At 44.4% G+C, this 21,795-nt stretch overlaps 1 protein-coding gene across 1 annotated transcript; it reads right to left on the bottom strand.

The window, feature by feature from the left end:
- Positions 1–7,986: 7,986 nt before the first annotated feature.
- Positions 7,987–21,477, bottom strand: LOC134506853 (uncharacterized). The gene is made up of 8 exons (XM_063317216.1): positions 21,449–21,477; positions 19,348–19,462; positions 18,266–18,316; positions 16,995–17,097; positions 15,899–16,167; positions 10,680–10,782; positions 9,759–10,027; positions 7,987–8,238 (listed from the first exon to the last, which is right to left on the bottom strand). The coding sequence occupies exons 1-8, from the start codon at positions 21,475–21,477 to the stop codon at positions 8,140–8,142; spliced, it is 1,038 nt and encodes a 345-aa protein (XP_063173286.1). The 3' UTR covers positions 7,987–8,139.
- Positions 21,478–21,795: the final 318 nt, after the last annotated feature.

Here is a 21,795-nt window from a genome sequence, read left to right as displayed (position 1 = left end):
GAAAATAACATCTCTTTTAGGTGTGTTGTCCAGTAGGTGCTGCAGATCCCCATAGAACTGCTCTACTTCAGCTTCTTCAGCATCTGTGGTTGGGGCGTATATTTGGATCACTGTGATGTTAGATGGCTTGCCCTGAATTCGAGTTGAGATCATTCTATCATTTTTTGGATTGTATCCAAGCACTGCTTTAGCCACTTTACTATTAATTATGAAGGCTACTCCATTTCTTCTGTGGTCCTCTTGTCCACAGTAGTAGATCTGGTGGTCATTTGATGTGCAGTGGCCCATTCCAGTCAATTTCAGTTCACTGACGCCCAAAATGTCTATCTTTAATCTTGACATCTCACCAATAACCACATCCAATTTGCCCTGGCTCATAGATCTTACATTCCAGGTTCCAATGGTGTGTTGATCCTTAGAACATCGGATTCGCCGTTCACCACCAGCGCCATCGGCCGCTAGCCATCCTTTCGGCTTTGAGCTAGCTGCGTCATCACGACTGGGGCTAGTTGAACTCATCCTCTGTTCCTCCCCAATAGCATTTTGACCATCTTCCGACCTGGGGGTCTCATCTTCCGATGGTATACCGACATATCTCTGGTTGTACTGATCCATTTAGTTTTCACGGCAAGAATACTGGGGTGGGTTGCCATCACCTTCCCCGGGGATCGCATTTAGTCTGACCTCTCTGTCATGACCTTCCCATCTTGGGTGGCCCTTCACGGTTTAGCTCATGGCATCATTGAGGTGCTCAAGCTCCAGCACCACGACAAGGTAATGATCCTTTGCTGAAGATCAAATTATAGGCTTTCACAAATAGAACAGAAGCTGGAATACATCATAAAATTAGCCTATTTTTTAGCTACAGTCATTGAAATAAGCCAGCCTTTTCCCTGATTATCTTATCCATGTCAATAATATCCAAAACCTTAGTTAAACCACTGCCTAACAGAAAGAAAGACATATTGCTTTCCAATAATGGGTGTAAATCTTTTGGCTCCCTTCCAGATTTTGCATGGTTTTGTATTGCTTCTGTTGTCCACAAAATTAAACTTGAAATAAAAGGTGACATTGCCCTTTATTTATTATTGGGGTAGAGAGAAATTTCATTGAAGTGAATTGGCCTAGGACATCCACTTACTTAAAAGCTGCTTAATTTGGTTCCTGAATTAACCCTTATTCTAGGTTTCCACCAGGCTGATTGGGTATACAGAACATGTTAAGTCAACACACACACACACACACCTCTTAAAATCAAGTTCACATCAACTAAACATACCATGTTCAGTCTGGTGAAGCATACTGTGGGAACCAATCAATGAGGTGACAATCCTGTACTCACCAGTCTAGAAGCCAACTTTAGTAACATCAATCAGACTTACTCTGAGGAGACACACATAGGAACTGGGCTGTAAATCACCTCTATGCCACCTTTTTGTCACTGGCAAAGAGGGGGAAGTGTAAAGCATGAATGACATGATAAAGGAAAAGCCTATCATTACAAGGGAGAAAAACTCAGAGGAAGGTGGTTTGCACATAAAAAGTTGGTGAGTTGTTGAGCTCTGATGCACGTCATTCTCTACCAACATGGCCAATGGTTAGAGGAGTATTTTTATTTGTGTTGTGTATGTAACCAAGCACAGTACAAGAAAGCAACAATAAAATTACAACATAATATCAACCTATATTAACTAGGTGGGACTGGGTTTCAAAATTCCATTTCTGCTATGGATTTCATGGACACCATGGACAAATCTCTTGTTAATTGGAAGGCCACGGTGGTGCCCACCTCTAACTGAGAGACACAGCCTTTCCACTTCTCTTCTGTACCGTATTTATTTGCTGTGAAGACTCTTGAATGTGTGTTTTCCTTATTCTCTGTCCATGGTCCTAAAATCAGGGGTGCTGTCCTGTTGCTTTCTCAGTTCACTTCCTCCTACTTCCTATTTACACCTATTTCTAAATTGTGATGTGCTCATTTTTCCATCTTGAGAGCTGCATTTTGCTTTTTAGTGAGGGGCTGAGACTGCACTCAAAAATATATTGGGTAGGGATGAGACAATTATTAATTTTATTTTATTTGCATTTTAATTTAGTTGACATTCAATACAGGTAATATATTTGCTCACCATTTATGCATTTAAGAATATTCTGCTTCTGTAACATTACAGAAGTGGTAGACTTCTTGAAAGTCTTGGGGCCACACTCCAAATTTTGGGGAGCCACATATAGGATGGGGTTTTTAAAAAATCTGTTCAGTCGTGTCTGATTTTTGGAGATTGCCTGGACAAGTCCCTGCAGTTTTATCAGCAAGGTTTTTTTTTTCAGAAGTGGTTTGCCACTGCCTCCTTCCTAGGGCTGAGAGAAAGGGACTGGCCCAAGGTCACCCAGCTGGCTTTGTGCCTAAGGCAGGACTAGAACTCACAGCCTCCCAGTTTCTAGGCTTATGCCTTAACCACCACACCAAACTGGCTCTCTGTGGTATGGATACCTATTAGTTCAATCTTATTTTACTCTATTTTACAGAGCAAAGGTCTATTCCCAGAAAGACTTCCAAAGGTCTTGGCTCTGAATAGGAGATATTCACAAACTGGCTAATTGCAATGTTTTCACTTTGCTTTTAATAAAAAAAAATGAGGTAGTATTGAGCATTAAAGCAATGGTATTCCCCATAGTAACATATGGCTGTGAGAGCTGGACCATAGGGAAGGCTGGGTGAAGGAAGATGGATGCTTTGGAACTGTGGTGTTGGAGGAAAATTCTGAGAGTGCCTTGGACTGCAAGAAGATCAAACCAGTCCATCCTCCAGGAAATAAAGCCAGACTGCTCACTTGAGGGAATGGTATAAAGGCAAAACTGAAGTACTTTGGCCACCTAATGAGAAGACAGGACAGCCTGGAGAAGATGCTGATGCTAGGGAGAGTGGAGGGCAAAAGGAAGAGGGACCGACCAAGGGCAAGGTGGAGGGATGATATTCTGGAGGTGATGGACTCATCCCTGGGGGAGCTGGGGGTGTTGACGACCGGCAGGAAGCTCTGGCGTGGGCTGGTCCATGAAGCCACGAAGAGTCAGAAGTGACTGAATGAATAAACAATTGAGCATTCAGCAGAAAATGCATTTACCCACATTTCTAAGTTAGTCTTCCTTGCAGCAAATACTTCCTACAAGTGATATAGTACATCCACAAAAAAGCAAATCAGAGATAGTTGAGTAAGCCAGTCAAGGATGGATCTAGAGTAATAACCACAAAAGTATGTGTATCACCTGAGATCCAAGGCAATTTTGTGTCCTGATTTGGATCATTTCAGTTGCCAAATCAAATGGATTCTGTAAAACAAAAACAAAAAAGCACTGATTGCATGCCCAAAAGATCACGGAATCTCTGAATCAATTAGAAAGCAGCTGGTTACACTGGATGCCTTAAAACTGATCTGGTGACTCAGTGTGAAATCCTGAATCAAAGAGGTCATTTAATCAAACCATTTTCAAGTCGTGGAATTAAACTTCCCCAAGTCCTAGTAAATATAGCTTAAGATCCTAAAATCTGACAGGCAGTCATGCACAAGACTTTGAGGATCTAAGGCAGTGGTTTGCCCATAAAACAGCCAAACGAATACAACCAAGCCTTGCAAGAAGGCGCGGGTTGCCAAGGAAACAGAATAATCAAGACGTGATTGAAGGCATGGCCTCTGTGTCCACGCTACAGGTAAAATGGAACACATAAGCAAGGTTGCCAAGGCAACTGATATGTTAGGAAGTAATTAAAGATAGGGCTGGTATATCTAGTTCAAAACCAATTATAATTTCAGCAGGAATCTGTGTGCTGTACATTGATGTTGGCAGCTTGATCAAGCAGAGACTACTGCACATATCAGCAGACATTAATAAATATCATGGAGAGAAAAGATTATAAAGTCGGTGGCAGGAATTATGAAACAGGACGTAAAAACAACTGGGTTTATAAACCATGGTTCCAGGTGAGTTGAGATTAATGGGTGTTTATCAAATCCTCTGGATTCACAGAAGTGATATACCTGTAAAGAGGGACTGAAGACAGCTCCTGTGGGCTGTTGGACAAATGTTAACTTTTCCATGATGACATATGGGCTAGTGTTTGCCACCCAAAATGAGTACCAGAAATACGTGGTGACGAGTGGAGGCTTCCACACCATTACAAAGAGTGATCTACCAAAAAAAATAATAAATGTGAATTCTATCCTGAGGTGGGCAAGGGTGGGAATTGTCACCACGACCAAAATCAGGTGAAAAGGAGAAATTCTGAGCTTTCCGAGTTGTTTGCTGAGTTTGCACACTTGTCTTTTGCATACCCCAGGAGAGATCTTGATGTCCCTCAGCTCTCCCAAGGTCTTGTGCATGGTCTCCACCTCCTGCTCAGTCTGCTCATGGTTCCAGGACAGTGTCATTTTTCCCACCGCAGTTCCTCCAGGATCAGCTAAGTAGCCTCATTCTAACGCTGGCAGTAATTCTTAAGCTGCTCTGCTTCGGGGAACAACATCTTCACTGTCTTGACTATTGACCTATCTGGTCCGTGGACATGGCTGAACAGCAGAACAAGTAGACAAGTGTAATGTGCATCCAGGCAGGCCAAGCTGATAATCCTCCTGGCCCAGACTTTTCCAACCTGGGTGCCCTCCAAATAGGTGAACCTCAAAATCCCAGGGAGCACAAAGATTGACGAAAACTCTGAAAATTGGTCTATGCTATGAGCTATGGAAGGCTGCTCTAATCTGTATTTCCTTCTTCTCAGTAGTAGACTCCCTACCACTTCTTTGACCTGAAGTTGTGGTCTACAAGTAAAAGACTCAGCTAAATCATGCTCTCCCCCCATCCTGCTAGCAGGGAAATTTCTTTCACCAGAAAGGACAGCTGCCCAGGATGACTATTTAATGCCTGAGTATAGTTATAGGTAGCTGAAGCAAATTGCACCCTACTTCTTGTTCCCTTGAACTAGAGAGGCTAAGGATTGAGGATGAGCCAAGACATCTCCCTGGGGCTCAAGGTTGTATAAATCTTTGTAGGTCAACAGCAGTCTTGTGAATTGAAGCTAACTTCAGGCCAGCAAAGACCTTATAATAATAGGGAAGATTCAAACAATGCAGAGAGCTCCACATAGGATGATAGCCACTTTTTTCCCCAAAGGCTGCTCACTTTTGATCTGACCTGCCAGAAAAGCCAGCTTTCAAAGCAAGAAGGAAGATTTATGCAAGTAAAGCCAGATGCTGGAAGCTATTCTTTCACCTGCTGGGCTTCAAGGAGGCCTGAAGTTACTGTTGAATGAGAAAAATGAGAGAAAAATCCTTCTTCCATTCCTGATTAGTTTTTCCCAGCCCAGAAACTGTTTCTAGACCCAGAATGGCCTCAGGTCCTTCTCAGAGGGGTGGGTGAAGTATGGCAGATCAACCTAGGGACCTTATATTCCTGAAGTTTGTTCCTGGTAACCCTGAAAGAGATGTTGAAGGCTGAGCAGGATTAATGAGAGCTAAATCCAGCCCACCCATTGGAGAAAAAATTGCTGCCCACTGTTTTCCAGGCATGGTGCTACTCTAGCTTCAAATCTAGGAGGAAGAAACCAAAGCAAAGGGGCCTCCAAGAGACACTTGGAACTTTCCATTTCCCAGAATGCCCTGGAATCGGGGAAATCTTCAGGTTGAGCAAAGCCCAATAGGGCAACTCTTCATGTGCAAGGATGCACATATTGTAGCCCTCCAGTAGGCCCTGGACTACAACTCCCAGCTTTCCTCAGCCTTGGTGAGGTGGTCAGGAGGTGGAGCTCAGCAGGATCTGGGAAGCTTCAGGTTGCCCATTCAGGGTAATGCTAAGTAGTCCCCACATTCTTTCTCCAACCACCTTGCATTTAGCCTACGTTCGGCTTGGAAGGACACTGGAACCTGGATAAGAGATTCTACCTCCTCATCCAGTGGGAGCTAGCCCTCTACCAGATGGGAATCCATTCCCACAATATGCCCATTCCTGGAGCAGATGTGGAAAAGAAGATACTTGGAGAGAATAGGCTTCATATGTTGTGTGAAAGCAGAAAGTGTGTTAATACAATAACAAGCCTGCTCTTCAATGCTCCTTCTTTGGTGTGCATTAAGAAGACGTTAAAAACCTATTTTTATACCCAAACTCTCCCCCATCTCAGACTCTGTATTTTTAAAATTGTTGCCTGGTGATTTTATAATCACATCTATGACTCTTGCGGTTGGTTTGCTGTTGTTATCTGTCATTTGTTGTGTTTTAGGGCTTTATAGAAATTGTTACGATTTTAAATCTGATGTGATTTTTATATTGATTTACATTGTTAGCCACCATGGGCTATTTTGACTGGAACTGAGGAAAATAAAAATACAATAAAGGAAAAAACACCGCCATTTGGCTGTTTAATGGTGGAGTTCCCATAGGTATCAATACAGCTCCACAAGACAGCTTTTTAGAAGGCAGAATGGCATGGAGAAACTCACCAGCTGACCAAAAAAATGTCATTTTGGAGTGCGCACACCTATCACAGCCATCACTTCCAAAATGCTTGCAAAATTCAAGCGTGCCTGCCAGCCCAAAGGCCCAGATGCCTTTTGAGTCTGTGTTCATAATAAATGTAAGGGGTTTTGCGGGGTGGAGAGTCTTTCTCATCTATTTCTCAGCCTTCCCACTACAGTTTGCAGAGATGATCTTCCAAGATGGATTTCTCAGCTGCTTCCTTGCCCACCCTGGCTTCCCCTCTCTCCCCCCGGCTCAAGAAATAACTCAGCCATGCTGACCGAGTTTTAAGAGCATCTTTTAGCCATCCTTCTAAGTCAGGCTTCTTCCTGGCATCTCTACAATCTCATTATCTCTGGTCATAAAAAAGAACGTATGGAGAGCTGTTTGAGGGCAGGGAAAGGCGGCGTATCCTCTTCTCTTTCTGCAAAGTAATAGGCCCATCTATTTAAATTTATGTCCCCAGAAATGGAAATCATCAAGACCTGCCCCTGGGATTTTCCAGGGACAAAACACGGTGCTCCAATTTCTGCCAGAACGAAGGTAGTCCAAGGAAGAGCTGGAACGTAGCAAGCTTTGGGGAAATGACATCATGTTTGCATTATGGTAGGTAGGCTCTAGGGATGGAGATAATCTAGAAACAGGATGGTGAGCTTTCTTGCCAACCTGTTCTGTCTTTCACAAGTTTGCAGACATTCAGGCCGCGAAGCTTCAGCCACCTTCCCAGCCCTTTCGTATCAGCAAAAGCTGCCCTGGCTGCATTTGTGCGGGAGAACACCTGGAACGAAGAAAGGTCCTGACACAACACACACCGCTTGGGAGAGAACTGTGGAAGGCAGAAAGTCTGTTCTGCCTTGGGGATCCTGACCATCTTACTAAAGAAAAGGAAGGGACAGAAATGTGGAGACGCCACAATTCAAAATGAAGGCAGCCCAAGAATGTCGGAGCTGCCAACAGGGAAAGCTCAGATTCAAATCTATACTCAGCCTCGGAGGCCCAGTGAATGGCTTTCGGCCTCATGTTCTCAGCCCAACCTACCTTGCAGGGGTGTGGTGGTAGAGAGAGAAGGGGAAGAACACTGAAGGCTCTGCTTTGAGATTTTAGAGGAAAGGCAGGTATTAGATCTAGAAAATAAGTATTCCACAGGACAGTAGCAAGCCATGTTGTCAACATGTATCACAGATTCTTGGACCACTCTCAGCATCTCTGTCCTGGCATGGCCTATGCCCACACACACCCCTTTGAGAAAACAGCCAGGTGGCTATGAGCCACTGTTAAATTCCCCACAATGCCCCTGATGTAGAATTACTCAGGGGAATTGTGGGTAATATATTAACTATTTGTAAGAGTTCCATTTCTTCCAACAGATGGTGCTGAACGCACCTAAAAAGCAACAAACTCAGCCACACATTTTAAAATCACCGTCCTTCCTCAACAAAACAAGGATTGCCATAAGTGTAAGTCCTGAAGAGAGTTTTATTGGCTCCAAGCACGATGTGGGTGGTGGCCTTCTGCCACAAAATCTGATTTAATTTTTGGTCTGGTGGTCTTAAAACAATATGGCAAATAAAAGACACTAGGCAGTCAAAACACCCCCAGAGGTGGTAACGATCCTGCTGTGGAGGCCTCTGCCCCCACAACCTATTCATTGTAGTGCTTGCGCCTCTTGGCCGCAGATCGGATCATGGCGGCCGCCACGCCCATCATGCCAATTGTTCCCACAGCAATGGCTTCAGTGACCTGAAAGAAAGCACAGGAAAGGGATGAAAAGCATGTCATTCGTTGGCGCCCATTTTACAGAGGGCTGCTGGAAAGACAGGTTAATCTCACAACTCCGTGCTTAAAAAGCTTCCAGGGAAAAAGAAACAGGCTACAGATCAAGAAATCTCTAGATCACTTCACAGCAGAGCCACTAAAGAATAATGCTGTGTCAAAATATGCCATGCAGTTGCTGAGCAGCTTTTCCTCTTCTGGGAAATGAAGCTTCTGTTTTATTCTCTTACTCACAGAGAGCTTTAGAATTCCTTTTGAATTTCTCTTGGGAGGGGGGCTTTGGAGCTGACTTGATTGCTGGGGGTAGCAAAGGAAATAACAGCTGTCATGGTTGTTCCCAGTTCTGTATCTTTCCATCACTTTGCAGCCTTCCTGGTTGACATCCCTGGTGTCCTAAATTGAAGATAACGCCCTCCCCCCGTCCCCCAGGAGGAAGTTCCTCCTGATATCCTCCCTTGGGATTGTACAGGTGCATGGGAAGCCAGGGATGCTGAATAGACCATGAGAAAGATGTCCATATTCATCAGGCAGAATGAAAAACACATTTGATTTGATTTGCTTACATCCCTTGGTCACCTTAAAATACATTCAAGAACACCACTTCTCCCCCTGTGAGAAATTTCCCCCCCCCCCCCAGTGCTCTTCTCCTTCAAAAAAAACAAAATCAGCAAGAAATTCTTCCATCCAAGTGAATGAGCATTGATTGAATGGATTAATTTCTCCTGCTTGGCACTAATTTAAAACTGCTCTGAAACACAGGAAGGAAGCAACAGGTCTGAAGGGTTTTTCAAACGGCATCGCTCATCCAGCCTGCTTCTCCAGTCCAAAAGATTCAGAAGGATTTTGCATTGTGTCCAAGGCTACAAATCCTGTTTCACAGCAGAAAAAGAAAAGGGGCAGAGGGAGCATCCGTAACAAGCCTCAGTGATATCGAAATGCTGAAACATCAAATGATCCTACTTCGGACACATCATAGAAAGACCTCAATCTCTGGAGAAGTCTATAATGCTGAAAAAGGTGGAAGGAAAGAGAAAAAGAGGATGACTGCAGGGTGGATGGACCTGATTACGTTGGTCATGAATGCCCTGTTGGAAGAGCTGAAGGATCTGGTTGGAGACAGATCATCCTGGAGAAGATCTATCTGTCTAATGGCTAAGAGTCAACACCAACTCAATAGCACCCAATCGATCAATCAATCATCAAGGGTACACCAATTCATCCTCAAACCAACCAGCACCCCATTTTAGGCCAGGCCACGGCATTTTACCGTTGGACAAAGAACAAAAGCTACCCAGAGTCAGTCAGGGTGCATATTACCAAAGAACCCATCTATAGGCGCCTCTTCCTTTCCTCAGTGATCCAAAAAGACAGTCGTTACAGAAGAAATAGCAAAGAACTTCGCTGCATTTTGAATTCCCGTTGCCTCGTGGTAGGACCAGCTCCGGATCTCCCACCACCGCACTATTTTCAATGTCATCCCATCGTACCTGATCACTCATTGCAACGCCGTATCGCAACTCCATGACAAAGTGTTCACAGTTGTGGCTGGTGAGGTTGTAGGGCATCTCTCTGCCCACCAGCTCTTCTGCCCGCTGGAGGATCTTGGCCAGGGGCAATGGGGGATGTGTATAGTCATGTTTGTTGTTCACTCGATATTCGTCTTTTCGCACCACAGTTTCCAGCCAATCTTTCTTCACGTATGCTCTGTCAGACAAGACCGCCAATACGCTGGCAGCCCCATTCGCAAGACGGTCACCTTGTGGAAGGAGAGAGGGGGCAGGTTGAGTTCACACAGCACGCCAAACCCAGGTTAACAAAACGCAGTGGCACTGTCCAACCAGATAGGCCAATGTTTGGGCTGAAATGGGGTAATTGCACATTCACTGCCTCGTTAAGACAAAGACTGGGTCTTAGAGACATGTTTATTTTTTTATTTTTTTTATTTGTCAACTTTTTATCACTGCCCATCTCCCTGCAAGGAGCGTGTTGAACTGCAAGCTATCCATACCCATTTTCATCTAAGCTAATATAGTGTGAAGTAGCCAGGATGAGTTGCAAACGGGCCAGGGAAAACTATACAGGGGAGTGAATTAAACGTGAAGGTCCTTTGGCTGCGCACAGCACATGTTAATTCGGTTAGTGGATTAACCCATTTTCTGTGCTTTCACAATGCAGTGTGATATAAACTAAGTGGCGCTGGTGCCGAGCAACACACCACACTTATCCCTTTGTGAGAATGCAGCCACTGGGTCTCTGACTAACCTAGTTGGGCACACTCCACCCCTGAGTGTTCAGCCACCATTTCTCTGTGTGTGCACCACTGAGATAATGATGATTATTTATTATTTGATCTGCAGTGGAATCCCAAACATCTCACGCTGGGCCCATTGGTTTCCATGGAAACTCACATTCGGGGGCTAAGTGAACGACCTTGCCCTCTCCGACGTAGATACCCCAGTGTTGATAACAAGAGCGGAAAATCTCGATGAGGTCCCCGGGTTTTATTTCTTCCTGTAAGAGGGAAAAGAAATGGGGGGGGGGGGTTGATGCATGAGACACAATAAAGCTGGTGGCTTCTTGCTTGTCCCCTAACCTCGAGGGTCCAAAAATGAGTTCAAGGTCAGCTACTGAAAGGGTGAGGTGTCTTTGCAACATCCATCATCTCTGGTCAAGGATCACTTTGCAGAGTCTTGTTCTGTCCTCAGCTTGCTCTTTTCTACTTTTTTGCAGCCAGCATCAGCCGGTATTTCCCCCCCCAAATATTCTGTTCCTCAAGGGAACATGTGCATTTTTCCACACACATTCCATTGTAGCTTTACTTGCAAGCTGCACTGCAACCATTTTGATAGGATTTACTCAGCAGTTAAGTGCAAAAACACTAATATGGTAGTGAACAAGTCTATTCAGAAGCAGGCCCTGCTGACGATCCTAGCTTGCATTCGACCTTTGAATCCACTGGGTGTGGCCCAGAGAGACTTCCATGATTTGTTACTGTATTGAAATTTTGATGGGGGAAAATATTAAATACATGACTTAGGATGGTCAGCCAGGAGAAATGACAGCATAGGGGAGACATGATAGAGCCAGTCTGGTCTAGTGGTTAGGGCAACGGGCTAGAAACCAGGAGGCTGTGAGTTCGAGTCCCGCCTTAGGCATGAAAGCCAGCTGGGTCACCTTGGGCCAGTCCCTCTCTCTCAGCCCAGCTCACCTCACAGGGCTGTTGTTGTGGGGAAAATAGGAGGAGGAAGGAGGATTAGGTATGTTCGCTGCCTTGAGTTATTTATAAAAATAATAAAGGCGGGATAGAAAATAAATAAAATTAAATAAATAAATAAAAATAAGGCACTAGAAAGGGAGTCATAGGGAAGATGTTTAGGAACTCTTCCCCATGACCGCTTTTAGAACCTTTACGACAAACAGTGAAGATTATTTTACAGAATGGAAAGGTTCCTGATAGCTGGAAAGAGGCTAATATAGCATTTAACAAGGAATTATCGACCAATATCCTTTATTGAATAACGACTATACATGGTTTACCATGATTTTGGCTGAAAGGTTGAAAATTATTTTACAGGACTTTATTCATGAAGATCGAAGTGGGTTTTTACCTAAAAGGACAATTACAAGATAATATTAGAAAAGTTTTGGATATTCTGGAGTATTTGGAGCAACACAACAAAAAACAGGCTGCGTTGATCTTCTTAAGTGCAGAGAAGGCCTTTGACCATTTGAATTAGATTTTCTTGCTTAGAGTTCTAGAACATATGAATCTTGGAGATAATTTTATTAAATGGGTAAGATCGATTTATACTTCACAGAAAGCACAAATAATCGTTAATGGAGAACTAATAAAATCTTGTGAGATTCAAAAAGGGGCAAGAGAAGGATGCCCGCTGCCTCAACGCTTGTTTATTTTAGTTCTTGAGATATTGAATAGAGACAAAAGACAAGATGAGGGAATCGCAGGAGTTAAGATTTAAAAAGAAACTTAAGAATAAGAATAAAAAACTTATAAGTTAAGGGCATTTACCTGGTGTTAGTTTTGGAAGATCCACTAATGGGAAAATTAAAGGACTTTGTTAATCTTAAAACCCCAGCAGGTTTTAAGATTAACAGTCAGAAGATGAAGATGTTAAAAAAATATATGAAATTAGGTGATCAAATAGAACTAATGGAGAAAAATGGTTTTAAGACTGAGAAAAAAATGTTGGGTGTTATCATGACAAATATGAATTGTATGTTATTTCAAAATAATTATGTTAAGACATGGAATGGAATTAAGAAGGACATGTTAAGATGGGAAAAATTAAAATTGTCACTGTTAGGGAGAATTTCTGTGATAAAAATGAATGTTTTGCCTAGAATGTTTCACCTAAAGAATGGGTAGAAGTTGCAAGTACCTAGATTTTGTTTCAATATCAGGAAAAACTTCCTGGTGGCAAGATCTACCTATAGAGAGGTAGCATTCTGGCATTTTTCTAAACAGAGGCTAGACAACCCACTGTCATGGATGGTTGAACTGGTTTTCCTGCACAAGATGATCCTTGTGGTTGCTTCCAATTGCATAATTCTTTGAGTCTATGACTGGAGAATAATTACATGTTTTGAAGCGTGGACCATTGCATGACAGTGCAAGGCTAACTTTGGTCTTCAACCTGGAGCAAGTTCTGTCTCTCTGCCTTATGGGGTTCAACCAGGGATACTGCAGCCCAAGCACACCCAGGAGACCAGTTCTAATGTCTCTTAACCCCAAGCAACTGACTCAGATGCTGATGGCTCCAAGAAGATGGATGATATATATAATAAATTGAGTATGGGTAGGATAATGAAAGAGATGGTCTGAGAAAGGGCACAGTTCATTGGCTGGTTGGAATCCTGAACGGAATCACTTCACGTTACATTTTGTTGCAGTTCCTACTGTGTTGTATTGACTTATGCAAGCACATCTCAACAGGAAGCAAGCAAGCCTTTTTCAGCAGATATCACAGCTGCGAATCCTGTTATCTGCCTTTAAAATCAAATCAACAGCTTTTAAAAAGAGCATTTACAAATGGTTATAGCCCTGGGGATGTGGGATAGACAAGACTCCCTTCACCCACCGGAAGGCCTTTTAATTCAGTCAATGCAGATTGTTTCCAGGGCACTCTCAGCACCAGAGTGGAGTGGAAAATGGAGAATAACAAGTGGTCTTTTCAATGATGGTGCCCAAATCTGGAAAACTCTCCAGCTTGGTTTGCTTGGTTTCTGTTGAAAGATCTGTTGTGGGCCAGCTCAAACGTTAAAATACATCCTTCTGTTGTTGTTGTTGCTGCTGCTGCTTTCCTTTCATCTGATTTTGTTCTTTTGGAGTTTATCACACATTTCTGTTTGTGGCCATTACTGCTCGAGCACTCCTTTTATTGCTCCATAGATCATCTTTCAAAGATGTGTTTCTAATGATGTTCTCTATTGATTATTCTTTATTCTGGGAGCTGCTCAACTGGCCTGAAAGCTCTCCCTGAGTTGTAAAGGAGAATAAAACATTTTCAAAAGAAGTAAATACTAAATAGCAATGCTTCAGCCCATTTGGGACATTCTCCAGCTCTAGTTCAGGTGCAAATCTATATACTACTAAAACTCTTGGGTCTGTCAGTTTGTAACCTTTAACTGGGCAAAACGGTGCATCGTAGGCCGACCATTTTTGAACCAAGGGACCTCAAATGGGCCAACTTACAGAACGCATCCAAAATCCAGGATCCATGACTCCCATGGAATTGATGTTTGGCAAATGTTATAAAACATTTTATGACATCAAAATTATTCTACATTTTAATGACATAATACAAAATGTCATAAAATATTTCCTGTGGTCAGCTCCTGTTTGGCTGGGCTATACAGTTCAAGTAGGAAGGACATGGGCTATTTTCAAGGCAGATGCGTCTCTGAATATCTCCCTGAATTTTTAAGAACTTTTCCAGTGAAGGCAGGACATTAGAAGCTCTGCCATGGTTGAAGGTGTTGAGGAATCTGGTGAGGAAATATCTCTGAAATTATAACCCAATGGGTCACAGGTTGTCTAGCCAAATTCTAAAGTTGCTTGCCGGATTACCACCTTCTGAAACTTGGGTGGGCAGCGTATTTCAAGAAGCAGGGGGAAAAAACAGTCTCAGCAATCTGGAGAATATTTTCTGGAATGACCATTAATGAAATATGACTCTTTCTGACCACTAGGAAATGATCTGCAAAGGACAGATAACCTCAATGTGTCATGACAGTTTTTGTTCATTTTATTTTTAAGACTTAAGCAAGTCTCTCAATAGACTTGGGGGGCAATGGTTAAATGTTTCCCTACTCTTATTAAAATGCATTAGCAAATTGCTAACAGAAGGCGAAGACTCTCTCCATGTCAGTGATGGACTGTCTGACTTGCATGCTAGCACACCAGCACAATAGATTCTTTAATTGGTACATGCATCATAAAAATTGATCCATCGATTAGCTTGTGATATTTCCGTGCTCTTGCTCTTTGTAAATAAAAAACAACAACAATGTTGGTTTAATTTTAGATCTCTTTTCTATGCTGGCTTGAAGGCCTTCCATTCTACCAAAAGCTCAGGTGTCGTTCGTTTAATATGTGCTTGCTACGTTTGAGGGTGCCCTCCAAAGTTTATCCTAAAGAAAGTCCCATGAAGCTCAGAGATAATTACTTCTGAATGAACGTATAAGGGATTGCACTGTTTAGAATAAAACCCACTGACTTAAAGAGGATGTCTTCATAAACATGCATAGGATTGCTCTGTTCATACCCATTTGTTCCCTACTTGAAAGTCTGACACCCAGGCAAAATACCTGTTCATTCTCGAACAGATATTTTAGAACCAATATTCCAGACCAGTGTTTTTCAACCTTTGCAACTTTAAGATGTGCGGACTTCAATTCCCAGAATTCCCCAGCCAGCATGCTGGCTGGGGAATTCTGGGAGTTGAAGTCCACACATCTTAAAGTTGAGAAATACTGTTCTAGACCGAAGGATAAAAGCAGAATAAATAGATCTTGTCACGAGTACTGATGGTGAGCAGGAGGGGGACCCTATCCAGGGGAAAAACGCATGCACAGTTTAGAGGCTTTGAACCTTCCTTCAAAGAAACTCAGAGCAGACCCACCTTCGGTTTTGGGGTTTATCTGTGTGGGCTTCCCATGGTCTCTCAGTTTGACCGGATTTTCTGTCTACTAGAGTAGTTCAATAAACACTAGAGACCAAGATACTGTCTCAGCGTGGTTCTTCACTCTACGACAGAACAGATCTTAAGCAGCCCATAACTAAATGAAAGGATTTAATTATTAATCTGCTGTTCCTACAAGACATTTAGGAGGCAATACTTTATCCTCTGCCTTTTCCTAACATTTTACCCTCACAACATCCCCCCAGGGTAGGTTATATGGAGACAGAACATGCACAACAGCAGCCAGTTGGTGGGTGACGGGGATTGTCACCTGAGAAACCTGCACCGAATTGGGAACGGCTACTCTAAACAATACACCCCACTGCCATGCAAGCCCCAGGCATAAAAACTGCAAACACCTTCCCTCCATCCCGTATGTGCAACCTGCCTTTTCCCCCTAAGCTTTCAGGCTCGGGGCCACACACCTGTTCGTTCATTTCAGGTCCATAACGTAGCTCCATAACAAAATTCTCGCAGTTTTGGCTGCTCAGGGTGTAAGGCATCTCTTTTCCGACCAATTCCTCCGTCTGCCAGAGGATCTTAGAGAGGGGTAGCGGTGGGTGTGTCTCGTCATGCTTATTATTCACTCGGTATCTGTCCTTCCGGACGACGTCTTCCAGCCAATCCTTCTTTACACAAACTCTCTCGGATAAGATTGCCAAGGGGTTGGGAGAGCCATCTGCTAAATGGTCACCTGGAAAGCAGGAGGAACAAGGGCCAGATCAGAGCAGCCCCCACAGAGGGAGAAAGACATTTGGCATGTCTCCATGCCAAGGGCCACTCTCCAAAATGCAACAGGGGGCCCCAAGGCAAAGCCTTAACGTTCTCTCTCTGTTATATTCAAATCTTCTTTTGGTTAACAACAAATGCTGGTGTGATGCATCTACTTCCCTTTGGCACCAGTTTCATGACAGTTGACAACAGTAGAGAATTATCTTTAATCTAGGAATGTTTAAATAATGTTTAATACATGATGGGTATGTGATATATTCAGATAGTAACCCTTTGTTGTTGTTTCTTTCCTTTTCTTTATTTAGTTGGTTATTGCATTCTGTTCTATTGCTTTTATATGGGGCGGGGGGTTTGTTGCTGTCCATTCTTGTGTAGGCTTTGTAAAACTTGTTAAAATGACTAAAAGGAAAGGAAAGGAAAAAAGTTAACAATAGGGTTTTTTTAATCCCTTCAATCATGTCTGATTCTCAGAGACTGCCTGGACAAGACTCTGCAGTATTCCTGGCAAGGTTTTTTGGAAGTGGTTTGCCATTGCCTCCTTCCCCAGGCTGAGAGAGAGTGACTGGCCCGAGGTCACCCAGCTGGCTTCGTGCCTAAGGCAGGACTTGAACTCACAGCCTCCCGGTTTCCAGCCTGGTGCCTTAATCACGACACCAAACTGGCTCTCAGTGATATATTGGGGAGAGAGATGATATATTGGGGATTGAGAAGCCACCAAGATATCTTACGAGAACCGTCCAGTTTGATGAAAGGAACCTCTTTTCCACTCCCAGGAATCAGCATACTTACATTCGGTTGCCAAGTGGACCACCTGTTGATCCCCTATATAGATGGCCCAGTGTTGGCAAGAAGGACGGAAGATCTCAATAAGGTCTCCTGGTTTCAATTCCTCCTGGAAGACACAAAGGGCCCAAACAAAATGGCCATCTCTACTATGTCTGTTCTCTTCCCACAGGCAGACCAATCTCTGCCTTAGCGTGATCAGTCTGCGAGCAGAAGAGCCATCCCCTTACAGAGGATGTTGCATCAGCAAGATCTGGAATCCAGCAGAGCAGCTTAAAAGCAAAATTGCTGCTTCACACACACACACACAGACGTGGCTTCTCTGCAAGAGTCTGTTCAAAAGCAGGTCTCAGATGATCAGATGGGTCATTGGCCATGGCTGAGCTGGAGCGCACGAGCATCTTTGTTGTGAGGGTTGGATAAATGGTCTTGGAAGACCTGTACTGTAGTATGGGTTGGGGAAAATGCTCAGCAGCACATTTTGGTCCTTCCAATAATACAGATGCCTTCTGTGAGTCATCCCCCAGTCTGTGGGAATTATGGGATCCCCCAACTCCCTTTATCCCTATTCCAACAAGACTTAGGAAGGTGGTAGACACAGGTGCCAGGTGAGGTGGGCCATGGTAGACAACTGACATCACACGCATCTTGACACCATAGTGCAAATGATACAAATTCGTGACATTTGCTTGAGAGCAGCATGGCGCACGTGATGTCACCATGGCTTGTTCCCAATACCTGTGGTGGAGGGCCACGCTAATCTCACGACCAGAGAGCATTTATGGTGGGCCCTTCGTTTCTTTCGAAGCATAAGTTGACATCAGTTATCGATGACAGCAAGTATGGGCCTGGCCCAGGTTGTTGAAAATCATCTCAACAAAGTTAGATGCAAATTTTTGTCCGATGGAAATGCTGCTTAAGCAAACATTCCAAAAAAATTGATTGAAATAAATAAACAAACTTCTAGGCATCCCAATTTGAACTGAGGCCCTCTGCATCTTTAGGGTGGGGCAAGATGGACAACTGGCATCACACCCGTTGTGGCATCATCGCAGGTGTGAAGTCATTGTCACACTCTATTCCCACCCAGCCAAATTCATCTTTAGCACCACCCCTCTAACTCAGTTGCTGTTCTTCTGGCTGTTTGATGCAGACCTTCTGTGCATGCCAAAAGTTGCTGCACACATTAGACGCACCTTGACCATTTCAGCTATTCTCCTTGCAAGACCATTTTTAAAGCTACAGGCACCCTCTCAAAATGTAGGCCAAATGGGTACCTTTGCATCTTTGCATGGTGCATTAGCATCACCTGCTGATTGTTTCAGGTACTGCAGGAAAAGAGGGCAAAAGGCTGAAAATACTCTATACAGGATAAATAAATAAAATGCTGTGGCTGCATTTTGGAGCCTGCCCTTCCACCAAACATTTTTTTTCAATAGTCCTGGCAGGTAGACTATGCTGGGAGAGCATGATTTATTCAATGCTCCCACAGTCACTCGGTGACAGACTGGGAAGATACATATAACCCTCTCTTAAATCCAACAAAGGAGTCAAGGGGTCTTCAGACTTGTCACTGTAGTCCCAAAGCCAAATTAGGGGCAGGAGGGGGTGAAGTCCATTGCCACAAGCATGGCTGGCTGGGGAATTCTGGGAGTTGAAGTCCACACATCTTCAAGCTGCCAAGGTTGAGAAACACTGCAACCTCTTCCTCAAAATAGAATCTAACAGCTGTTGGGAGCGTGGCCCTAAAATTTGAGTTAGAAGACCACCAGCCAAATTATTCCTTTTCCAACTACTTCCCAATCAGGAAAACTTTATGGAATTTCCCTCTCGCATCCCCACCCTGACTGCCCACCAAACGGACTCAGCTTTCAGATGCCTATGGGAACTATAGTTCACAAAACAAGCAGAATAATTCGAAGGGGGAACGCCTGCTCTGCAGGAGAAAAAGATTTCAAGCTCAGGGTCTGATGCTCATGGGTAAAAATGGCTAATTTGGTGAGTTAGACAAACACGTCCTGCTTTTTTGTCTGTCCCCCGCCCCACCGCCCCCCGCAAAGGAGGAGGAGAGGACTATCAGTGACAAAATGAAGAATGCTGATTAAAATGAAAATCAGTGTAACTTTCATTACTAGCCACCATGATTCTCAGTCTTAATCATAAATTAAACAGGTGCCTCTCCTCTGAAACTCGACTTCAACAAACACCTCCGCTGGAATGCCAGCAATGCAACAACATCTGTCCAGCAGCTGGAAGAAAGGTGTGAGCCTGTCTGGCTCTTTTCAAAACATTTTCGGCTGCTTCTTCCCCGTTTTTTCCCTCTGACTCTTCTCCCCACCTTGCCCCAGACCCCATTTACCCGTTCGGCTGGATTCTTAACCCTGATAAAGAAGGCTGAATGATTCTGCTCCTCTTCATTCATCTTGGCTAGGATGTCCTTGTGTTTTCTCAGTGCCGACTTCCTACGGGCATATCTAGAAGAGGGAAAACAAAGGACCACCCCATTTCATGGATGAAGTCTCTCCTGTCAGCGCTGATGCCCCTTAACCTGACTGGGGTGGACTTGCATTGGCCTGACTGCCCAATTGCAGTAGCTTTCTTCCAAATCCTGCCCAGCCGTCTTGAGTTTTTCTTAGTGTTTTTCAGAACAGTTCCCCAAGACTTCCCCCCCCCCCATCAATTCCCACCCCATTGGATGAAAGAAATTTTGCTTTCAGAAATGAAAGAAGGGGAAGGGGGAAGGGAAGAGGAAGAGGAAGAGGAAGAAGAGGAAGAAGAGGAAGAAGAGGAAGAGGAGGTGGTCAAGAAGTCTCAACTCCAGGAATCCATAAGGAGGAGGAGGAGGGAGGGAGGGGAGAGGGATGGATGGATAGATGGATGGATGGACAAAAGAGAAGGGGAAGGGGAAGGGAGGAAGGGAGGAAGGAGAGAGGGATGGATGGATGAGAAGGAGAAGGAGAAGGAGAAGGAGTAGGGGAGGAGGAAGAGGAGGAGGAAAGGGAGAGAGGGGAGAGGGATGGATGGATGGATGGATGGATGGATGGACAAAAGAGAAGGGAAAGGGGAAGGGAGGAAGGAAGGAAGCAAGGAGAGAGGGATGGATGGATGAGAAGGAGAAGGAGGAGGAGGAGGGGAGGAGGAAGAGGAGGAGGAGGAAAGGGAGAGAGGGGAGAGGGATGGATGGATGGATGGATGGATGGACGGACGGATAAAAGAGATGGGGAAGGGGAAGGGGAAGGGGAAGGGGGATGGATGGATGGATGGAGGAGGCAGAGGAGACGATGATTGGGGTGGAAATGCCTGTGGATGCCGTGTGGCATAATGATGGTCACAGGGTGCCTGGGTAAATAATCCCTCTTCCTTGGCACAAACCTTGTTCCAGCCATCTGCAGCCTCCCTGGCTTCCCACCAATCCACCCCAAAGGAAGTCCTTGGAAAGGAATTCCTCCCAGGCGGACCTTTCAGGCCTTCCTTCCACCAAGGGCCGCCCCCTCGGCCGCCCCCAAGAGAAATTCGGAAGGAATCCTTAATCCACCTCTGACTAAAGTAGAAAACCAGAAGCCTCTTTCCCAGGGGAAGAGAACATTTGAGAAGGGGGAGGCTTTTCACCTGGCTGCAGAGAAGATGCTGAAAATCCACTCCTTTCCAAACGCTCGGGGAGCACCAAATAAAGACTCACAAGTCAAGCGGTCAAGCCCAACAGCCAAAGACTGGAAGCTTTCGGTAGCTCAGAGCTGGTCCTGAGCAGCAGCTTGTCTCCCACAGCCTTACCTCAGCCATGAAATCACTAAGAGGCTGTGGTTAAGCCATTGTTCGCTCAGCCTCAACTGCAAGGGGAGGGGACCAACCCCGGCCTACTCTACAGGGCTGCTGTTTTTAGGTTGCCTACCCAAACTGGCTCACAACAGGCTCTTTCAGGAACGCCCAGCATTACTATCGCCGCACATCTCTAGTGGTGCTGCCTAAAACTAGGGCAGACTAAGTCCATTCTGAGGGCCGGTTTTTCACGTTTTAACTGAAAGCTTTTAAAGGTTTTTTTGATTCTCAAAAAAAAGGGGGGGGAATATTAAATGAAGGGAACCGTGAATTATGGTGTTTGTTTGCAAAACCAATTTTTGCCAGTAAATTAAAGAGACTCCCGTCAAGATCCCCTGATTTGCAAATGCATTTAAATTTAATCAGTTGACACGAGATGATTAATCACCCCAATTAATATGCATTTTTCTCCCCCTTATTAGTTTTCTCTCTCATTGCTTCCCACTGCCTTTCTCCTCCACTGAAATTTAGATAGTAAACCCCTCGGGGCTGAGGCCAATCTTCTCATTTGTGCAAAGCAATAAAACTTCATGCATATGGATGGCAAGTGCTCTCTTTTTTTCCCTCTCTGCCCCCTATATCTAGGTGAAGGAACTCCTGCTTGGATGGAAGGGTGGGGAAGATGGGACCCTTCGGCCCATCACCTTGTCCCATAATCCTGGGCCACGGACATTGTCCAGACAGGCTAAAGCTGACAAGAGACAGAGCTGGACCAGACTGAGGGCCTGATGCCCCCACTCCTATTTTTAGGGCAACCAACGTCCTTCAGGTCGGAGTCCAAACCCCAACTGACCACAGGAGGCATTTGAGTCATATCATCAGAAAAGATGGGGCCACTGCCATTTTCTGGCAATCTACGCGGAGAGTTAAGTACAAAAATGGAAAGCTTTGCTCCCAAGACCTTTTGCTCCTCTTAGACTTATTTTGTAGAGAGGAAGGGGGGGAGGGAAAGAATAAAATCAAGGGATGGGAAAGAAGGAAGGAAGGGAGG

The sequence above is a fragment of the Candoia aspera genome, chromosome 17 (genome assembly GCF_035149785.1).
Source record: "Candoia aspera isolate rCanAsp1 chromosome 17, rCanAsp1.hap2, whole genome shotgun sequence".
Taxonomy (NCBI): Eukaryota; Metazoa; Chordata; class Lepidosauria; order Squamata; family Boidae; genus Candoia; species Candoia aspera.
This window is presented reverse-complemented; position numbering and strand designations above follow the sequence as displayed.

What these genes read in the sequence shown, in the direction of transcription:
- LOC134506853 (XM_063317216.1), bottom strand. Translation starts at nt 21,477, where the DNA reads ATGTCCGTGGCCCAGGATTATGGGACAAG. An exon ending in GCCCAGGATTATGGGACAAG is followed by an intron (nt 19,463 to 21,448) that starts GTGATGGGCCGA and finishes TCCCTCTTCTAG; the next exon opens with ATATGCCCGTAGGAAGTCGG. An exon ending in GACCTGAAATGAACGAACAG is followed by an intron (nt 10,783 to 15,898) that starts GTGTGTGGCCCC and finishes TCCCTCTTACAG; the next exon opens with GAAGAAATAAAACCCGGGGA.